General features: G+C 47.6%; 1 protein-coding gene across 1 annotated transcript in view; it reads left to right on the top strand.

Moving 5' to 3' along the window:
- The window catches only part of Ephx2 (epoxide hydrolase 2), a 37796-nt gene extending 21465 nt beyond the window's left edge, over window positions 1-16331 (top strand). Inside the window, exons 7-17 of the mRNA XM_029541344.1 lie at window positions 715-753; window positions 3599-3625; window positions 4609-4694; window positions 6560-6671; window positions 11115-11189; window positions 13105-13138; window positions 13550-13652; window positions 14354-14423; window positions 15332-15412; window positions 15712-15770; window positions 15941-16331. Coding sequence (XP_029397204.1) covers window positions 715-753; window positions 3599-3625; window positions 4609-4694; window positions 6560-6671; window positions 11115-11189; window positions 13105-13138; window positions 13550-13652; window positions 14354-14423; window positions 15332-15412; window positions 15712-15770; window positions 15941-16019 — 765 coding nt within the window. The 3' untranslated portion in view covers window positions 16020-16331. The remainder of the gene's footprint in view (window positions 1-714; window positions 754-3598; window positions 3626-4608; window positions 4695-6559; window positions 6672-11114; window positions 11190-13104; window positions 13139-13549; window positions 13653-14353; window positions 14424-15331; window positions 15413-15711; window positions 15771-15940) is intronic.
- The last annotated feature ends 668 nt before the right edge of the window (window positions 16332-16999 follow it).

Below are 16999 nucleotides of genomic sequence, written 5' to 3'. Positions count from 1 at the left end.
AAAATGCACACGCACACACACACACACACACACACACACACACACACACACTATTAACTAGCCTTTAACAAGGGTGCCAGGAACACTCTGCAAAGAGGAGCTAGTTCTTCAATAAGTGACAGATAAAAGCTCAAACAGAGTCAAATTAGGTTTTTTATCTTATGTCATATTCAAAGCCCAACTCAAAATAAACTTTAAAAAAGTAAACGGGCCAGACAGTGGTGGTGCATGTCTTTAATCCCAGTTCGAGGCCAGCCTGGTCTACAGAGTGAGTTCCAGGACAGCCAGGGCTACACCAAGAAATCTTGTCTCAAAAACAAAACAAAACAAAACAAAATAAAACAAAATGTAAACAGAATCAATATATTGGGAGATTTTTTTATTTTGTTTTGTTTTTTATAAAGAGGACTTCTTGTTTATAAAATTAAAATCACATTTCCTCTCTCTTTTTGCTTCTGTCTGAGTCTGTCCGTTTCTCTCTCTCTCTCTCTCTCTCTCTGTGTGTGTGTGTGTGTGTGTGTGTGTGTGCATGCGCGCGCGCACATGCATGCATGTGTGTATGTGTGTGTGATGTAGACCACAATAGTCTTGAACTTACAGAGATCTGCCTGTCTCTGCATCCTGGATTAAAGACATGTACCAGCAGGCCGGAATTTATTGATTGACTGATTGATTGATCTATTTATTTATTTATTCATCCACTCATTTCTACTTACAGAAATAGAAGAATATGCCATGGAATTGCTGTGTAAGGTAAGAACCCTCTTCAGTAACACCTGCAGCACTGTTCGCATCCTGAGTTTCTCCCTGACATGAGCTAGGAGCACAGGTGTCCATCTGTGGGAAAGCACAATGCACAGCTTGTGTGCTGACTCTCATTGACCATGCTGTGTGCTGACTCTCACTGACCGTGCTTGTGTGCTGACTCTCACTGANTGTGTGCTGACTCTCACTGACCGTGCTTGTGTGCTGACTCTCACTGACCGTGCTGTGTGCTGACTCTCACTGACCATGCTTGTGTGCTGGCTCTCACTGACCGTGCTTGTGTGCTGACTCTCACTGACCGTGCTTGTGTGCTGGCTCTCACTGAACATGCTGTGTGCTGACTCTCACTGACCATGGAGGTGATGGTTCTAAATGGCAGCCAGCACATATTAAGTATGGCGTGTCCCCCAAGCCTGAGGTTGCTACCCACAGCTGACAAGTAGCAGGTCCAGATTTGAAGCCTTCTCTACTCCACTCTCTCCACCCTATCCTGAGCATCCTCAACCACCAGCTCTGTGTGTAAACTGTGGCTTCCCTGCCACAGATAAGCTTCCAGGCAGGGCTGTTCTCCTGCCTCAATTTCCCAGTGGTGACTCTTGCTCAGGCCTCCCCACCAAATCCCCAGGAATCCACTCCCACACCACATCCCACTGCTGTCCACTCACCTGGCTTCACACTTATTTCTATTGGAATCTTCCCAGGATGGGTGTGCTGGGCTGCTCCAAAGAACCACACTCCTGCATGGGGTCCTGAGGTCAGAATAAATGAGATGAAGAGAAAAATCCCTATCCTCCCCTGTTTGAGGTATCAACAGTACATCCATCACTAGGAACTAGCCTAAGAGAACTAACGATGACAGAGCCCAAGCCCCGTTATTTAAAGCAGCCCTATCCGTAGGAGCTGCAAGTGGAAACAGCAAGGACACTGGCTAATGACTGGGTAGGTACTACATCCGGATCCACATGCACTGGATCAGGCCACACAGAGTAGTGAAGCAGTGGACCCTCCCCGAATGAGTGGATGTTAAGCAGAAGCCAATTACAAAAACCACACACCATGCAACTCCATTTGCAGGGAGGTGTCAAAACAGGCAACCCAGAGGGAACGTAGATTAGTGGCTGCCAAGACACAAGGGAAACCAAATGGAAGTGAAGCCTGTTGGGTACAGGGCTTTCCGCTAAGGCAGTGAAAGTTTTCTGATACTGGGATGGTGGTGACAGTTTCACAACTCGATTATGCTAAACCCGTTGAAGTGTGGACTTCAAAGGGGCTAATCACAGGGTGTGGCAGATTCATATAGCTCCTTTTGAAAAACCACCACAATAATTTTAATGTAAAATTGAACTTTAAAAGCTGAAATTGGCTTCACATATGAGGTCAGAGAAAATTGGGTTAAGACTCCTATCACTGCTTATATGCAGGTGCCTATAAAGCCTTCTCCCCACAGTTCACAAAATACCTTTCGAAACCTTTTCCCTCAACTGCAACTCCTAAACTTGTGCGACAGCTCACCACGTGACTCATCGTTTTTCTAAGACTGGGCTCTCCTTTTATTTAATCTTTATCTTTAATTGACAAGCGATGTGTTCTGTCACACATAACGGGGTGTTTAATATCCACTCTAGAACAGTCACATCCAGGTAACTGACAGATGCTTGACCACACATAATCACTGTTTTACCGTGACAGCACATGACATTCACCCGACATCTTTCAAGAGCATATCATCACTGATTATAGGCACTCTGCTATACAGTAGGTCCCTTGAAACTCATCTACCTCTCTCTAGTTGTATATACCAGAGAAGGAAACAGAATCGATACATTGGAAGGTGTTTGTTGTTGTTGTTGTTTTATTTTTAATAAAGAGGACTTCTTGTTTATAAAATTAAAATCACATTTTCTCTCTGTCTGTCTCTGTCCATCCTTCTCATGTCCACTGCCTCAGTCTGTTAGCCATTCTTCCATACTACTTCACAAATAACTATTCTAGACCTCATAAAAATGAGCTCCCCCCCCCCGCTTATTTTATTTTACCATCATGTTCTTCATGTTGCTACAAATAAGTTGATTTCACCCTTTTGTGTGTATCTAGTGTCCCTTATGTGTATCTGTCTTTCATCAACTGACAGACACATGGGTTGACCCCATCTTTTGGCTCCTGTAAAAATTGCTACAGTAAACATAAGTGATTTTTATTTTAGGATGGGAACCTTTATTCTACCCATAAGCTTCCCTGTATATTTATAGCCTTGGGATTGCACACTGAGAAGGCTGGGCGAAACATAGCAATAATATCTTTTAAAGTTCACTGGTGTTGGGAGATGTGTCTACACACAGTTGGTTCTTTTTTACTGTGTGTGGCTTTCGGTGTGGGAGCTTAACCTTTGTGGGTCAGGCTCTCTAGTATAAGATGCAGTGAATGGCTGGGGCTGTGTGTTTTACAAGCTTCTTAGTATCCAAGTGTGATTCTCGGCTTGTCGAGACTGGAGAGGACACTGAACTCACTGTGCCCTCTATGATGAACTAGAATGTGGAAAGGTGCTTTCATGTACGTCAGCAGGGTGTGTCACTGCTGAAGATTTCTTGGGGTCTGTTGAGTTCCTAGAATTGATGACAGAATATGAAGGTTTTTGTGTACTTCCTCAGGACGGAACCATCAGAGACTGCAAGAGGTCTCAGGAGACAGAGGGACCACTGTGGTCCAGGAAGGGATAGAGACTCTCCATGGCATGAGTTTCCTTGGGGCTTGTGCTGACAGTGTGTGGTATGGCAGGCAACTAAGCTTCTCTCTACCTTACCTGTCTGATGTCGTGTCTGTGTTCTTTTTAAAGGAGATGGTGACATTCCTGGATAAGCTGGTGAGTCATTCCTCCAGGACCATCTCTCTGGAGAATTCTGTGTGGATCTAGGTAATGAAAGGAGAGCTGGATGCTCTGGAAGGCTGACTGTTGGTGACTCTGAGCAGAGAGGACAGGAGAGGGGAGGCATAGGCTTTAGGCAGTGGCGGGGGCGAAGATCTGTCCCAAAACTAGAGATAGCCAAGAGAGAGGTTGGAGTATGTCGTTTTTGCTATTCATTCAAGAAAAGGGAGGTAAACCCCTTTGTTGGCGTCCACCCCAAGAGAGGAACCTTGAACATCAGGGGAAGGTGTAGGGGAACCATTTTAAAGCTTTTATTTCACAAGTCATAAAAACATGAGAGTCCCTTCTGACAAATCTCAGAGCATTGCACGATGATGGCATTGTTGGGAATGTCAAATTCAGTCATGGGGATGAAAGCCAGCGGCTACGGTGTATGCACTACTCCCCAGACTGCTCTGCCACGCTCTCTGCCTCACCGTCTTAGGCTGGAACGGAATGCACTGCAGGGTGGTCTGGAGAGGAAGAGTGGTCTAGGCCAGTAGCAGTGGAGGGAGAGAACAGGGGGAGCCGTGGAGCAGTGGGGCCTAGCTTACTAACTGGGTATGGGATGAAGAGGATGATGGCTGTGTCTGCACTCCATGAGACTGAGTCTGGAAGTGATGTGTGTGTGTGTGTGTGTGTGTGTGTGTGAGAGAGAGAGAGAGAGAGAGAGAGAGAGAGAGAGAGAGAGAGAGAGAGAGAGAGAGATCATGATTAGTCTCCTGCCTTTACTTCAAGGAGATTAATTCAAAGCCTAGTCATTTGTGGAGACGGAGGAGGGGAGGAAAGATGTGTGAGAGGTGGAGTTAAGAATGGTGCATGCCTTTGAGGGGTTTCTGGGGGTTCCTGTTGGTGTCACTGGACTTGCCAAGGAGAGCCTTTGGTTCTTCACTCCCCATCCCAGAAATCCATCTTCATCCTGTCTCTTCTTGTTTCTCTAGGGAATCCCTCAAGCAGTGTTCATTGGCCATGACTGGGCTGGCGTGCTGGTGTGGAACATGGCTCTCTTCCACCCTGAGAGAGTGAGGTAAGCAGCCAGGTGCACTGGGATTTACTAGGCTGGACTTAGAGTCCCCCAAGAACGCTATGGGCTTCTCTGTAAAATGTCTAAACAACAGTATGGAGTAGGGAAGGGAAGTATGCTAAGCTACTGAGCTCCTAGGAACGAACAGTCTCTGACCCAATGATTGACAAGGTACAAGTAATTCAGAGACAGAGTGTCCTGTGGAAGCTCAGGACTGACTCTGAGTGGGCGGATAAAGAAGCAATAGAGGGTTCATAGAGTCACACCCTTAAGCAGCAGGAGATAGTTCACCCTGGTCAAAATTCAGAAAATGTGGCCTTTGAGTGGACACTGTGGTGCATGCCTGTAAGTAATCCCAGCCCTTAGGAGGCTGAAGCAGGAGGACTGAGTTCAAGGTTACCACAGGTTACAGGGCATGGGGGAGAGACAATACACATTATCCAAGACAGAGTGACAAATCATGTCACCTCCTAGGCCTTGGTCTCTTCAACTACAAAGCTACAACTGGAACTTGTAGCCAGACCCATATCCTGAAATGCGGTGCCATGTGCAGCTCCTGTGGCGTGGCATGGTCACCACCACAGCATCCAGTGATTATTATCCAGGCTCTCTTGGGAGCTTTTGGATGGCCTGGACCCTAGCAGGTGAAGCAGACCTCATGGCCATCCACAACTGAGCTGGAAAGCTGCAGTTAGTGTCCCCGTCTCAGGGGCGGGTGAGAGGAATATAGACAACAGCCTCTGCACGCCTCAGCTAATGCAGTCAGCCCGCACATGGTGAGGCTTTGAAGAACAAAACCAGAGTGTGCTTCATTCAGTCGGCCTCCGCCCTCTTCACATGGCCGAGTTACATCAAAGACTGAAGTGAACAAGGCATTTCCTAAAACATATACATCAGCCTTCGTTCCCTGTCGCTATCGGATAACGTTGAGACAGGGTGTCCCCCTGAACCCTGGCTTTTTTGGCTAGGTTGGCTGAGGAGTTCTCTCAGAATCTGTTCTTTCTGCTCCCACAATGCAGGAGGTTGCAGGTACTTGTTTTGCCTGGCTTTTTACGTGGGTGCTGGAGATTTGAACTCACATCCTCATGTCCTTGTGTTTGTAAAGCAAGTGCTTTTACCCACTGAGCTACCTCTCCTGATCCCTCGTAAAACACTTATAAAGTGAATATACTACTGCTACGCGCGCGCGCGCGCGCGCGCGCGCGCGCGCACACACACACACACACACACACACACACACACACACACACACTCACTTACTCCTTCCTTCCCTCTTTCTCCTGTTTCATGTAGACTGAAAATAAGATTCAGATTCACCAAAAAGTCACTGTATAAACATATTATAAAGCTGTTGAAAATAAACCAGTGGGAATATAGCCATGAGCATGATGTGTGGTTTGAAGACGGCTGTTTATGTTGTCTTACTCAATTTAATCTCTTCCTAGCAAAAATTTGGAACGCTTTACTGGCCAAAAGGAAGTTTTTGCCCAAATAGCAGACTTGGGTGAGGCATCCCAGCATGCCCTGGTCTCCAGTTCCTCCTGTACTGTCTCAGGGCCCCTAACCCTGATTTCTATAGCTATTGCTTCCTATCACTCCTAGAAAGGTGTGTGTGTGTGTGTGTGTGTGTGTGTGTGTGTGTACATATGTGTACATGTGTCTAAGGCAGGTAGGTTGCAGTTGAGTTGGGGAACTCACTGGGTTAGGAATCAGAGCTCTAACACCACCACTCTCCCATCCACTGCCGGAATGAGACCTCGTGTGTATAGTTTTCCCACTTGAGCTTCGCTTTTGACCCAAAATGTTCTTTCTGAGTCGAGTCTGTCTCCTCAACAGGCTTGTTGTTGTAATGTTTCTTATTCCTGCAGGGCCGTGGCCAGTTTGAACACGCCGTTTATGCCACCAGATCCTGATGTGTCTCCCATGAAAGTCATCAGATCCATCCCAGTTTTCAATTATCAGCTGTACTTTCAAGAACCAGTAAGTGTGGGACACCAGGATTGATGTCAGTGTTGTTGCCTTCCTCTTCCTCTTCTTCCTCCTTCTCTTCCGCTCCCTCCCTTCCCCGCTTCCCTGCCTCTATCAGTTTATCCCTCTTAAATATTCTGAAGCATTAGGTACAAATGACTTTGCAAACAGGCTTGGGCATACTGACCACAGATCCAGTGGGTTCTTTGTGAGTAGGTGAACATTTCTCTGTGTCTGTCTGGGTGGCCCCAGGCTGAGGAGCAGGAGACGGTGCCAGGCTGGCTCCTGCTGCTTCTGTGCTGTGTGGAGCAGGGTGCTGAGTGCCCACTTGAATCTGCTGCTCTTGGGCTCTTGCTAGGAACCTTGTACTCTGCTCACTGACAATGGAGCCTTGTAAAATGGTACTGACTACTAGAGAGTCCCACAACTGGCATGTTGGAGTGTGGGGTTGCTTTAGGTATCAGCATAAGTTGCACAAAGATGCTTTTCAAAGACAGCCCTGGACTGTGGTCATCCTTGTGATGGGTCATCCTTGTGGTGGGTCATCCTTGTGGTGGGTCATCCTTGTGATGGGGTCTGACACTACCTTGGACAGGGACTTTCTGAGACCACCATGAGTTGCCTGATAAGAAATATCCAAGAGTCCATCCCTAATACACTCTAACCAGTGAACTGCACAGCCCAGCACCAGCTAAGCTGTACTGTGGCAAGACTTCTGAACCAAGCAGGCACTTAGCTTGCCACTTCCTTGGCTTAGCAAGTCTAGAGTTCTTCCATGCCACCTTCAGGAATCCCCATCTCCTTAAGAAGTCCTGCTTCCTTACACCAGCATCAAATAGCTCTGCCTCCCTCCTTGATTCCACATTGCTATGGGTGTGATCCTGGTTCACCTTGGGAGCCAGAGCTCACTTGGCTCTTGCAGCATTGGTGGGTGACCCTGGGGTACAGTAGGGCTGAACCAATGTTCTCAGAAAGGAGGATCCCACAGTCACAGGCATACAGCCATGTGGTGAGCACAGTCCTGAGCCCTTGGACACTTGAAGTCATCTTTTCTGGTTCTGCACATTGTGCCTCTTGAGGTAGGATGACTCTGGTCCTGTGTCCTTGCAGGGAAGAGGTGGGGACATTAATCATCCTCTCCATGCTGAATTTGCAGTTGGAGAGTTGGAGGTTTTTTTTGTTTTTGTTTTGTTTTGTTTTTGTTTTTGTTTTGTTTTTGTTTTTGTTTTTGTTTTTGTTTTATATGGAAGTCATGTCAGCTTGTTGATTATGAGCCTGCTCATTTGTAGGGTGTAGTTACAATGGAGAATCAATGGACGCCTTCTGCAAGGTGATGAATGTCAGGCAGGAAATAGCAGCGGGAAGCTGTAGAACCACAGTGATGGATGAGAGCCTGCCCGGCCTGTGAGTCAACCTCAGTCAGGGTTCTTATTTATGGTGAGCTTCTCCCCAGAAGCAGCTGCTGTTGATGGGTGCGTTTCAGTGTTGGGGATCTTGATGAGACCTCCACAGAGCTCTGCTATGGTGCTTAGAAGAGTACACTGATGTCAAGAGCTGGTGAGACTCGAGGAATACATGAGTAAATAGTTCTGCCCACCCAGAGGAAAGTCCATCATTCCATCAGGGAGAGGGAATAAAGGTGGGGGCCAAAACAGGAGAAGATAAGAGGGCTTGTGTTCTTGGATATGCAGGGAAAGGCTGCCTTTGAGGAAGGGGGCATCTTCACAGATGGTCTGGGATGGTTCATTTACTCAGGCGACATTCTTGACTCTCGCCAAACTGAAATAGAAAGCAGGGCCTGAGTAAGGCTCTCCTTTCTCTCCCTTGTTCTCTTTATTTTCTCCATCTCATCCCACCTCAGGCTGCTCCCCAACCCCACACACACCTTGCCTTGCTTCATCCTTATTTTTTCTTCCTACTGACAAAACAAAGTATTAGTAGGTGTTCAGAAAAGGCTCGATGAATGGAAAAGAGGGAAGGTAGGATTGGAATTAAGGAAGGAATATGAGTCAGATGTTGACTCCAGCCACGCTTTCAAAATCTTTTTTTTTTTTTTTTTTTTTGGTGTGCCCCTGTGTATCTGGTGGGAAGCTCACCTCCTTTTTCATGTACCATGAAAAAGTGGGAAAATCCTTTAGCTATAAGACCACCCTTGCTATCTGGTCCTGGGCAGCTGTGGGAACTGTATGGTGTCATCAGCTGTGGCCAATATTGACTAGTGCTCTCTATGCCTCTGTGGCCCAGTCAGACCTTTGGCTTCTGTTCTGCATCAGCTCTAGACTTCATGTTTGGCCAAAGCTCATGAGCATATGGAGGAAAAGATGCCTATTGTATGTGAGGTGGTATTGACCTTCTCTGCACTGGGCAGGTACTATCTTATGAGTCTGGGGTGTGGGTCCACGGGAGGATGTTGGTAAAATGAAGTCTGGCTCTGTGCAGTTGCTAAAGACCTGCATTCTAAGCACCTGCCCAGGTGAGGAGAAGCCTGAAGCAACAAGACCCATAATCAAGTCTCCAGTGAATTGTTGAGGATTTAGCAAAAGTTACAGTCTCTTGTCTGCAAAAGGTCATGCACACTACCCAGTTCTGTGGTAATTCCAAGATGTTCTAGAATTTCTGAAGGCTACTGTCTTAGTTAGGGTTTTACTGCTGTGAACAGACACCATGACCAAGGCAATTCTTTTTTTGTTTTGTTTTGTTTTTTGTTTTTTGTTTTTCGAGACAGGGTTTCTCTGTGTAGCCCTGGCTATCCTGGAACTCACTCTGTAGACCAGGCTGGCCTCGAACTCAGAAATGACCAAGGCAATTCTTATAAAGACAACATTGAATTGGGACTGGCTTATAGGTTTAGCGGTTCAGTCCATTATCATCAAGGCAGGAACATGGCAGCGTCAAGGCAGGCATGGTGCAGGAAGAGCTGAGAGTTCTACCTCTTCATCTGAAGACTGTTAGAAGACTGGCTTCCAGGCAGCTAGGACGAGAGTTTTAAAGTGCAAGCCCACATACTTCCTCCAACAAGGCCACTCCTCCAAATAGTGCTACTCCCTGGACCATGCCTATTCAAACCACCATAGCTACCCTAAGTATACCCAGCTGCTTTGCTAGGAGCCCCACCCCCACCCCATCTCATTGGCCTGGGGCTTGTTTGTTTAGATCAGACTGGCTAGTATCAATCAAGCTTCCACCTTTCGAGAGCTGGGCTTGGAAAAGTGCCCCACTTCATTCACCTTCTTCACATGGGTACTAGACATCAAACTCTGGTCCCCATTCTTATAGTACAAGTACTTACCAACTGAGCTGTCTGTCTAGCCCTCCTGTGGGAGGGGCATTTCACATTCAAGGCACAGTGTTCACCACTGCTCATCCTCTAGGCCAGCAAGGCTGTGCATCCCAGCTCTTTCCTTAAGCCAGGGTACCCTTCCTCCATCTGCACAGCCAAGTCCTGCTCCAGTGTTCCCTCCCTCAATAGAAACAAGCTGTTGCCTTTGGGGCAATCGGGGTCAACTGTCACTTGCTTTACAGTCCTTCCTGCTTATCCGTGAGGTGCTTGCTGCCTGCCCAACTCCCCCACGAACTCTTTAGCACATCGTGAAGTTAAACAGTATTTAGAAGATGAATTAGTGAACATGAACACTTTCCAAGAAACACCAGACGTAGTATTCCTGATATTTGACTATATTTGAAATGGACAACCCCGCCTCCACATTGCAGGAGTATCTCTGTTTTGCCATAAATAAGCTCCTAATTTAAAAGGATGATACAGAGAAGTAAGCAGAGGAGATGTTGGAGGTATACACCTCTGTGCTCCCCTCTACCTACTTGTTCCTCATTCCTGCAGCCTGGCATCCGGACCACAAGCTGTTTGAGAGCTTGTCGTAGCCTGCAATAGATAAGCAATTATCTGTAATAACACTCTCACGAGACAGAAGAACCTGGTAATTTATCACCACCAAGGACATGTGTCCCAGCTCCTAACAAAGAAAATCAGATGTCCTGTACTTAGGAAGATAGTCCTGAGAGCACTCCAAAAGTCTGTAACGATTTAGGACCAAATTGAAGAAGATGGTTGAATTTCCTACAGTCAATTGAGAAGCATCAAAGGAAACTGGGTACAGAGACGTCTCATACTTACAGTCTCAGAGCCTGGCCACCACCTTAAATCTATATCAGCCTCTTTGATTAGTGCAAGTCATACCTCATAGTAGGAATCTGGGTATTATTCATAGACCCACCTCCCTGGGAGCACCCCCGTTAGCATCTTATATTCTATTTTATATGCTTTTTCTAGCATGCATATCACAATAAAAAAAATCAAGGAATGTAATTCTAATAAAATGTTAAATGGGCTAGCTGGGTCAGAAGCTAAGGTCTCCTGGCCTTTGGTCAGATGGGAGAGGGCTACAGTTTCCAGGGCATCTGGAAGGGATCTTTAATTTTGCTTCTTGACTGTTTTAGGGCGTGGCCGAGGCTGAACTGGAGAAGAACATGAGTCGAACTTTCAAAAGCTTCTTCCGAGCCAGTGATGAGATGGTGAGTGGTGGAAGATGGTGTGTGTGTGTGTATGCGTGTGCCTGAGTGCGTGTGTGCCTGCATGTGTGTGTGCGTGTGTGAGTGTGCATGTGTGTGTGCATGCATGCGTGTGTGTGTGAGTGTGTGTGTGTGTGTGTGTGTGTGTGTGTGTTTTATAACTTTGGTTTGTGAGCTTATCTTTAGTGACATTTAACCTGTACCGGCCTGTTTGTTTGGACTTTGGACCACTCTCTTGGGTGGTTCAGCGTGATTTGTTGTACACTCTGCTGGCAGTCCCAACCCAGGCTCACTTCTTTGCTTTACACCACGGGAGTTTCCAGATGACATGAACTGTGTAAATTCAAATCCACTTCTCTGCAAAGGCAGGCCTCCCTCCGATGGGACCGTATGGATGCTTTTTGGGTTGCTCTTAGTGCTATGCTGAAGCAAATAGACTTTCTGTCTACCTACTGTGGGACGGCTTTCCATTTTACCTTTGCATGGATACTTCTGCACACTAAGGAGCCCTGGGTTGTCAGATTTTCTCTAAGGAAGGACAGGGAACTGCTCATTCTAATTCCTCCTCTGTCTGTAAGTCTGAGCTCTTGCTCCCAATGGCTGGTGAGCCCAAGCCATTACTCAGATCTGCAAGTGCCAGTAGCAGCTGTGAATGGGCGTTTCAGCCCCGCCTTCTCTGACCCTGAGAGGCCCTTTGCTGTCTTTCAGGTTTTCCTGTGTTATGGCATGGCCCCGTTTGCTATTTTTTTTTTTAACTTTTTTTATTTATTATTATTTTCTTTATTTACATTTCAAATGCTATCCCAAAAGTTCCCTGTAACCCCCCCACCCCTGCTTCCCTACCCACCCACTCTCACTACTTGGCCTTCCCCTGTGCTGGGTCATATAAAGTTTACAAGACCAAGGGGCCTCTCTTCCCAATGATGGTCAATTAGGCCATCTTCTGCTACATATGCAGCTAGAGACTCGGGCTCAGGGGGTACTGGTTAGTTCATGTTGTTGTTGCACCTACAGGGTTGCAGCCCCCTACAACACCTTGGGTACTTTCTCTAGCTCCTCCATTGGGGCCCTGTGTTCCATCCAATAGCTGACTGTGAGCATCCACTTGTGTGTTTGCCAGGCACTGGCATAGCCTCACAAGAGGCCGCTATATCAGGGTCCCTTCAGCAGAATCTTGCTGGCATGTGCATTAGTATCTGGGTTTGGTGGCTGATGATGGGATGGATCCCCAGATGGGGTAGTCTCTGGATAGTCCATCCTTTCATCTTAGCTCTAAATTTTGTCTCTGTACCTATATCCTTTCATGGGTATTTTGTTCCTTATTCTAAGGAGGAATGAAGTATCCATACGATGGTCATCCTTCTTGGTTTTCTTGTGTTTTGCAAGATGTATCTTGGGTATTCTAAGTTTCTGGGCTAATATCCACTTATCAGTGAGTGCATATTTTACTTTCTATGATTTCAGTTAGTCCTCGTTAACCATGATCCAAAAATGTCAAAGAGCAAATTCTACAAGGAAAGAAAGTATACAGTTATAAATTGTGTGCCACACTGAGAAGTATAATGAAATCTCACACCATTCCGCTGGTGTGAATCTGCTCTGTGTCAGCAGGGGGTGGGGGGTGTGTAATTAGTTATTCTGTTTTAGTATCAGCTGTCATTTCTGATTATCTCCCGATGGTGCCTCATTTATGAAGCAAACATTATCACAAGTGTCATGCACAGGATATGCATAGAGCACACAGTGCCCCGTGTTCTGTGCTATCCTGCGGTTTCGGACTTGCATCCCCTATATAACATACATCCCCACATGAAAAAGCTCTTTTGTGGTCCTCGTGTGTGTGAGCTCTTCTGCACTGAGTCGCAGTCTTCTTGTTTTGCCTCACTTATGACATCCTCTCTAATTTCTCTTCCCACAGGGTTTCCTCACTGTGCATAAAGCCACAGAAATGGGTAAGAGGTGTCCCTGGGAGGGAAGGGACATCAGAGCCACATCAGCAGAATGCTCCAGTAGGACCAGGGCCCAATGGGACAGGAGCACCCACTTACTCTCCTACTCCTTTGACTCTTAGCATCAAAGCATGGAGTGACTGTGTCCTTCGGGTCTAGTGTTGTAGAATAAAAATGATGTGTTTGTCCCCCGGATACTGAATACTTCAGAAGACAACATGGCATTCTATAATGAGAAGCCCACAGTAGGGCAGATCCCATCCCCGAGGAACTCAATGAAGAGAAGGCAAATGGGCAGACATAAGGCACATGAAGCCTTTACTCCAAGTTCAGGGGGGACAATATCAGCAGGGAATGGCAGCTTTAGAACCACTGGCCCACAGCAGGAGAGAACACAGGTATCTTTTTTTGTAGGGGGGATCCTTGTGAATACTCCAGAAGATCCCAAGCTCAGCAAAATTACTACTGAGGAAGAAATAGAGTTTTATGTACAGCAGTTCAAGAAGTCTGGCTTCAGGTAAACAGAAAGGAACCCCAGAGAGGGTGGAGGGCTGCTCAGCTGTTGGGGGATGGAGGTAGTTCTCCATCACAGCCCCTGTGAGCACCAGAGTGACCTGTCTGTGATCGAATGCCCCTGTGCCAGGAGGCCCACAACCTGTGCAGCTGTGGAGCTTCCTTTGGGGGTATCCAGCTTGTTCTTTCTTATGTTTATTGGTTTCCCTAGGAGACAGGTTTTTAATTGATTTGCAGCCCTAGCTCCTCCAACAATTAGGACAGTTCTGCATTCTGTCCTGGGAAAAGCAAAAGCCTTGAGAATGAAGCCAATTGTGCATATCTTCTCATTATTTCTCATCTACCATGCCCCTTCTCGCTGAGTTTCCTGGGGCAGGAAAGTGGCTTCTGGGTATGGATGGGCTGCCGAAAGTTCCACCCTCTGGCTCATTTCTTGAAGAGGAGGATAACTGTAGGGTCAGCTTCTGTCGGCCCCCAGATTATATCAGAGGCACCAGCCTGGTGGCAGAGAGTTCTGGTACTCGGCTTCACTGAGGAAGCAGGAGCTGTGGACAGGCAGCAAGTGTCTGGGGATCTCCCTCCTGTGTCCTGCAGTGCTCACTGTCCCTGGCATAGCTGTCTCTGGATATCGTAGGTCACTGTGGGCCAACAGTGGCCAAGGCCTGGGTGCTGCTCACCTTTGTTACTGTCTGGTCCTCTCCTCAGAGGTCCTCTGAACTGGTATCGGAACACAGAAAGAAACTGGAAGTGGAGCTGTAAGGGGTTGGGACGAAAGGTGAGCACTGTGACCTCCTGCTGCACACACACACACACACATACACACATACACAATACACACACGCACACCTCATCACACAGAGACCAGACACACCCACCCACCAGTCATACATACATATACACACAGACACGCACACACACACACACACACACACACACACGCACGCACACACCAGTCATACATACACAAACACATACACAAACCGGTCATACATACACACACATAGGCACATACCTTACACAAAACACCAAACACACACACACACACACACACACACACACACACCAGTCATAAATATAGACACACAAGCACACACCTTATACACACATATACACACACCGTGCCCTCAGACGCCAGAAGAGGGCATCAGATTAATAGGAAATGGAGTTACAGATGGTTGCCAGCTGCCATGTGGGTACTGGGAACCAAAATGTGTCCTTGGAATAGAAGCCAGATCTTCCACAAGAACAGCAAATGCTCTTAACCACTAAGCAATTTCTCCAGCTCCTGGCATATCTTTTTAAATCAAAAGGAGTCTTGTCCTTCATCCAAGGATATCTGTCTTCCTTCCTGGTGCCATTGGATCAGTTTTATGAGCTAATTGAGATTCAGACAAGGTCAGCTCCTCCCACCCTTCACACACACACACACACACACACACACACACACACACACACACACACACACAACACTGCACTGCACTGCACTGCACTGCACTGCTAGATCCAAATCCTGATGAGCCATCCCTGAGGAGCTTGGTGGAGGCAGAGGACAAGGCAGGGCAAATGTCTTCTCTTGGGGTGGGTGTGGGCTGTTAGTGGTGGGTGCCCAAGGCATCCTTCCCTGGGCACAGATGGCACCAGGGTAGCTGAGTGCCAGATTCCCTTGCTACCTGTTTCCTTCAGATCCTGGTCCCAGCCCTGATGGTCACAGCTGAGAAGGACGTTGTACTCCGTCCTGAAATGTCCAAGAACATGGAAACGTGGGTAAGGGCCTGACCCTGCACAGAGAACACTTGTGCCCAGAGGAGGGCATCCCCATGAGGCTGGGTGGGGGTCAGGTAAAGATCTGCCCTGACTCACCTTCCCTCCCTTTCCCTACACTGGTAAGGTCTCCTTGTCATTCCTCATTCCTGTCCTGAGTAACACAAGTGTCCTCCAAAAATGGACCATGGGAATCATAGAATCTCTCTCCCTGATGGTCTCTGCTGTGCACTGCTCTGACCCCCAAAGACACCCCTATTAGCATTCTGCTGCTGATCTTCCTGCGTTGGGTTTTCTTTCAGATCCCTTTCCTGAAAAGGGGACACATTGAAGACTGTGGACACTGGACACAGATAGAGAAGTAAGGAGACTGGGGTCCCGGTGAGGAGGGTATAATTCCCTGGTCACCTGACCTGTGAGTGCTACAGGCTGACTTCTGCCCAGCTCAGGTCTGCCAGGACTTTTCAGTCATCCTGCTTTGGTGAGGACAGTGGGTCAGACTGGTTGACGGGTCCCCTCTCTCCCTTCCAGACCCGCTGAGGTGAACCAGATTCTCATCAAGTGGCTGCAGACTGAAGTCCAGAACCCATCAGTGACCTCCAAGATTTAGCCAGTGGCCTGTCCTCTGCTGGGGACACATTTTCGTTTCTGGAACGCAGCCTGATCCACAACCAGCAGCACCATTCTTTTGCCAGCCAGTGATTTTCTTTTAGATGATGGGATGGGGTGTAATTTTAGATTGGGGAGAGAGTGTGTGTCTAATTCTTTCGAGGATGCCTGTACCATCAGAGAAGAGACCACACCCCAGGAGGAAGGTATGGGGCAGTCCAGTTTGTACCTTTGCAGCCAAACCCAAGCCTGCTCCTTTTGAAGCAGCTGATTGGAGAGTAGGGACTTTCATTCAATAAAGCTAAGACCTCGGTGCTCCAGTTGGTTGTGTTCTTGAGGAGCCAGGCGACATGCTTGGCGAGGTCACTGCTTTCTGAAGGACAGAGCCTCACACGGGCCTCCAGGTGACCTAGACCAGCCCTGCCCGGGAAGCCTTCCTGAAGGATGCTGTGGGCTCTGATAAGTGCGCACTCAGCTACTGATGCAGACTCGATTTGACCTTGCTATGGAGTCAGAGGACATGAATTTCATCTGTCATTCTACCAGGCTCAAGCTGATTTAGCTTTGTACTTCCTCTATCCCCCTTTACAGCCCCCCTTTCCCTTGTCACATCTAGGGAGACCCCAGGTCTCACTGATCTTGTCTTCTACACTTGTCTGCCCTCTGTCCTGCTTTGGATACCAGAATCTCATAGAAGCAGCCTCCTAACTGCCTACACCACCCGTTGGATCCTCAGAGACTCACACAGGCTAAAACCATGCTCTGAGGCCCATCCAGCCTGGCTCACCACCCCCTGACTCCTATTAATAGCTGATCTCCAGTTTTTCCATCCTCGAATCTTGCACTCACACCAGAGGGGCTCTCCTGACCTGCCACCCAAATTGTCTATGCTCTCTTACAGAGTCTCCCAGCAGCCTCCTCAACCAAGTCCCAGTATGAATGTTATGTCCTCTCTCCTTGCTGCCCAAGCTGGCTACATTT

The sequence above is a fragment of the Mus pahari genome, chromosome 8, assembly GCF_900095145.1.
Source record: "Mus pahari chromosome 8, PAHARI_EIJ_v1.1, whole genome shotgun sequence".
In the NCBI taxonomy this organism is placed as follows: Eukaryota; Metazoa; Chordata; class Mammalia; order Rodentia; family Muridae; genus Mus; species Mus pahari.
This window is presented reverse-complemented; position numbering and strand designations above follow the sequence as displayed.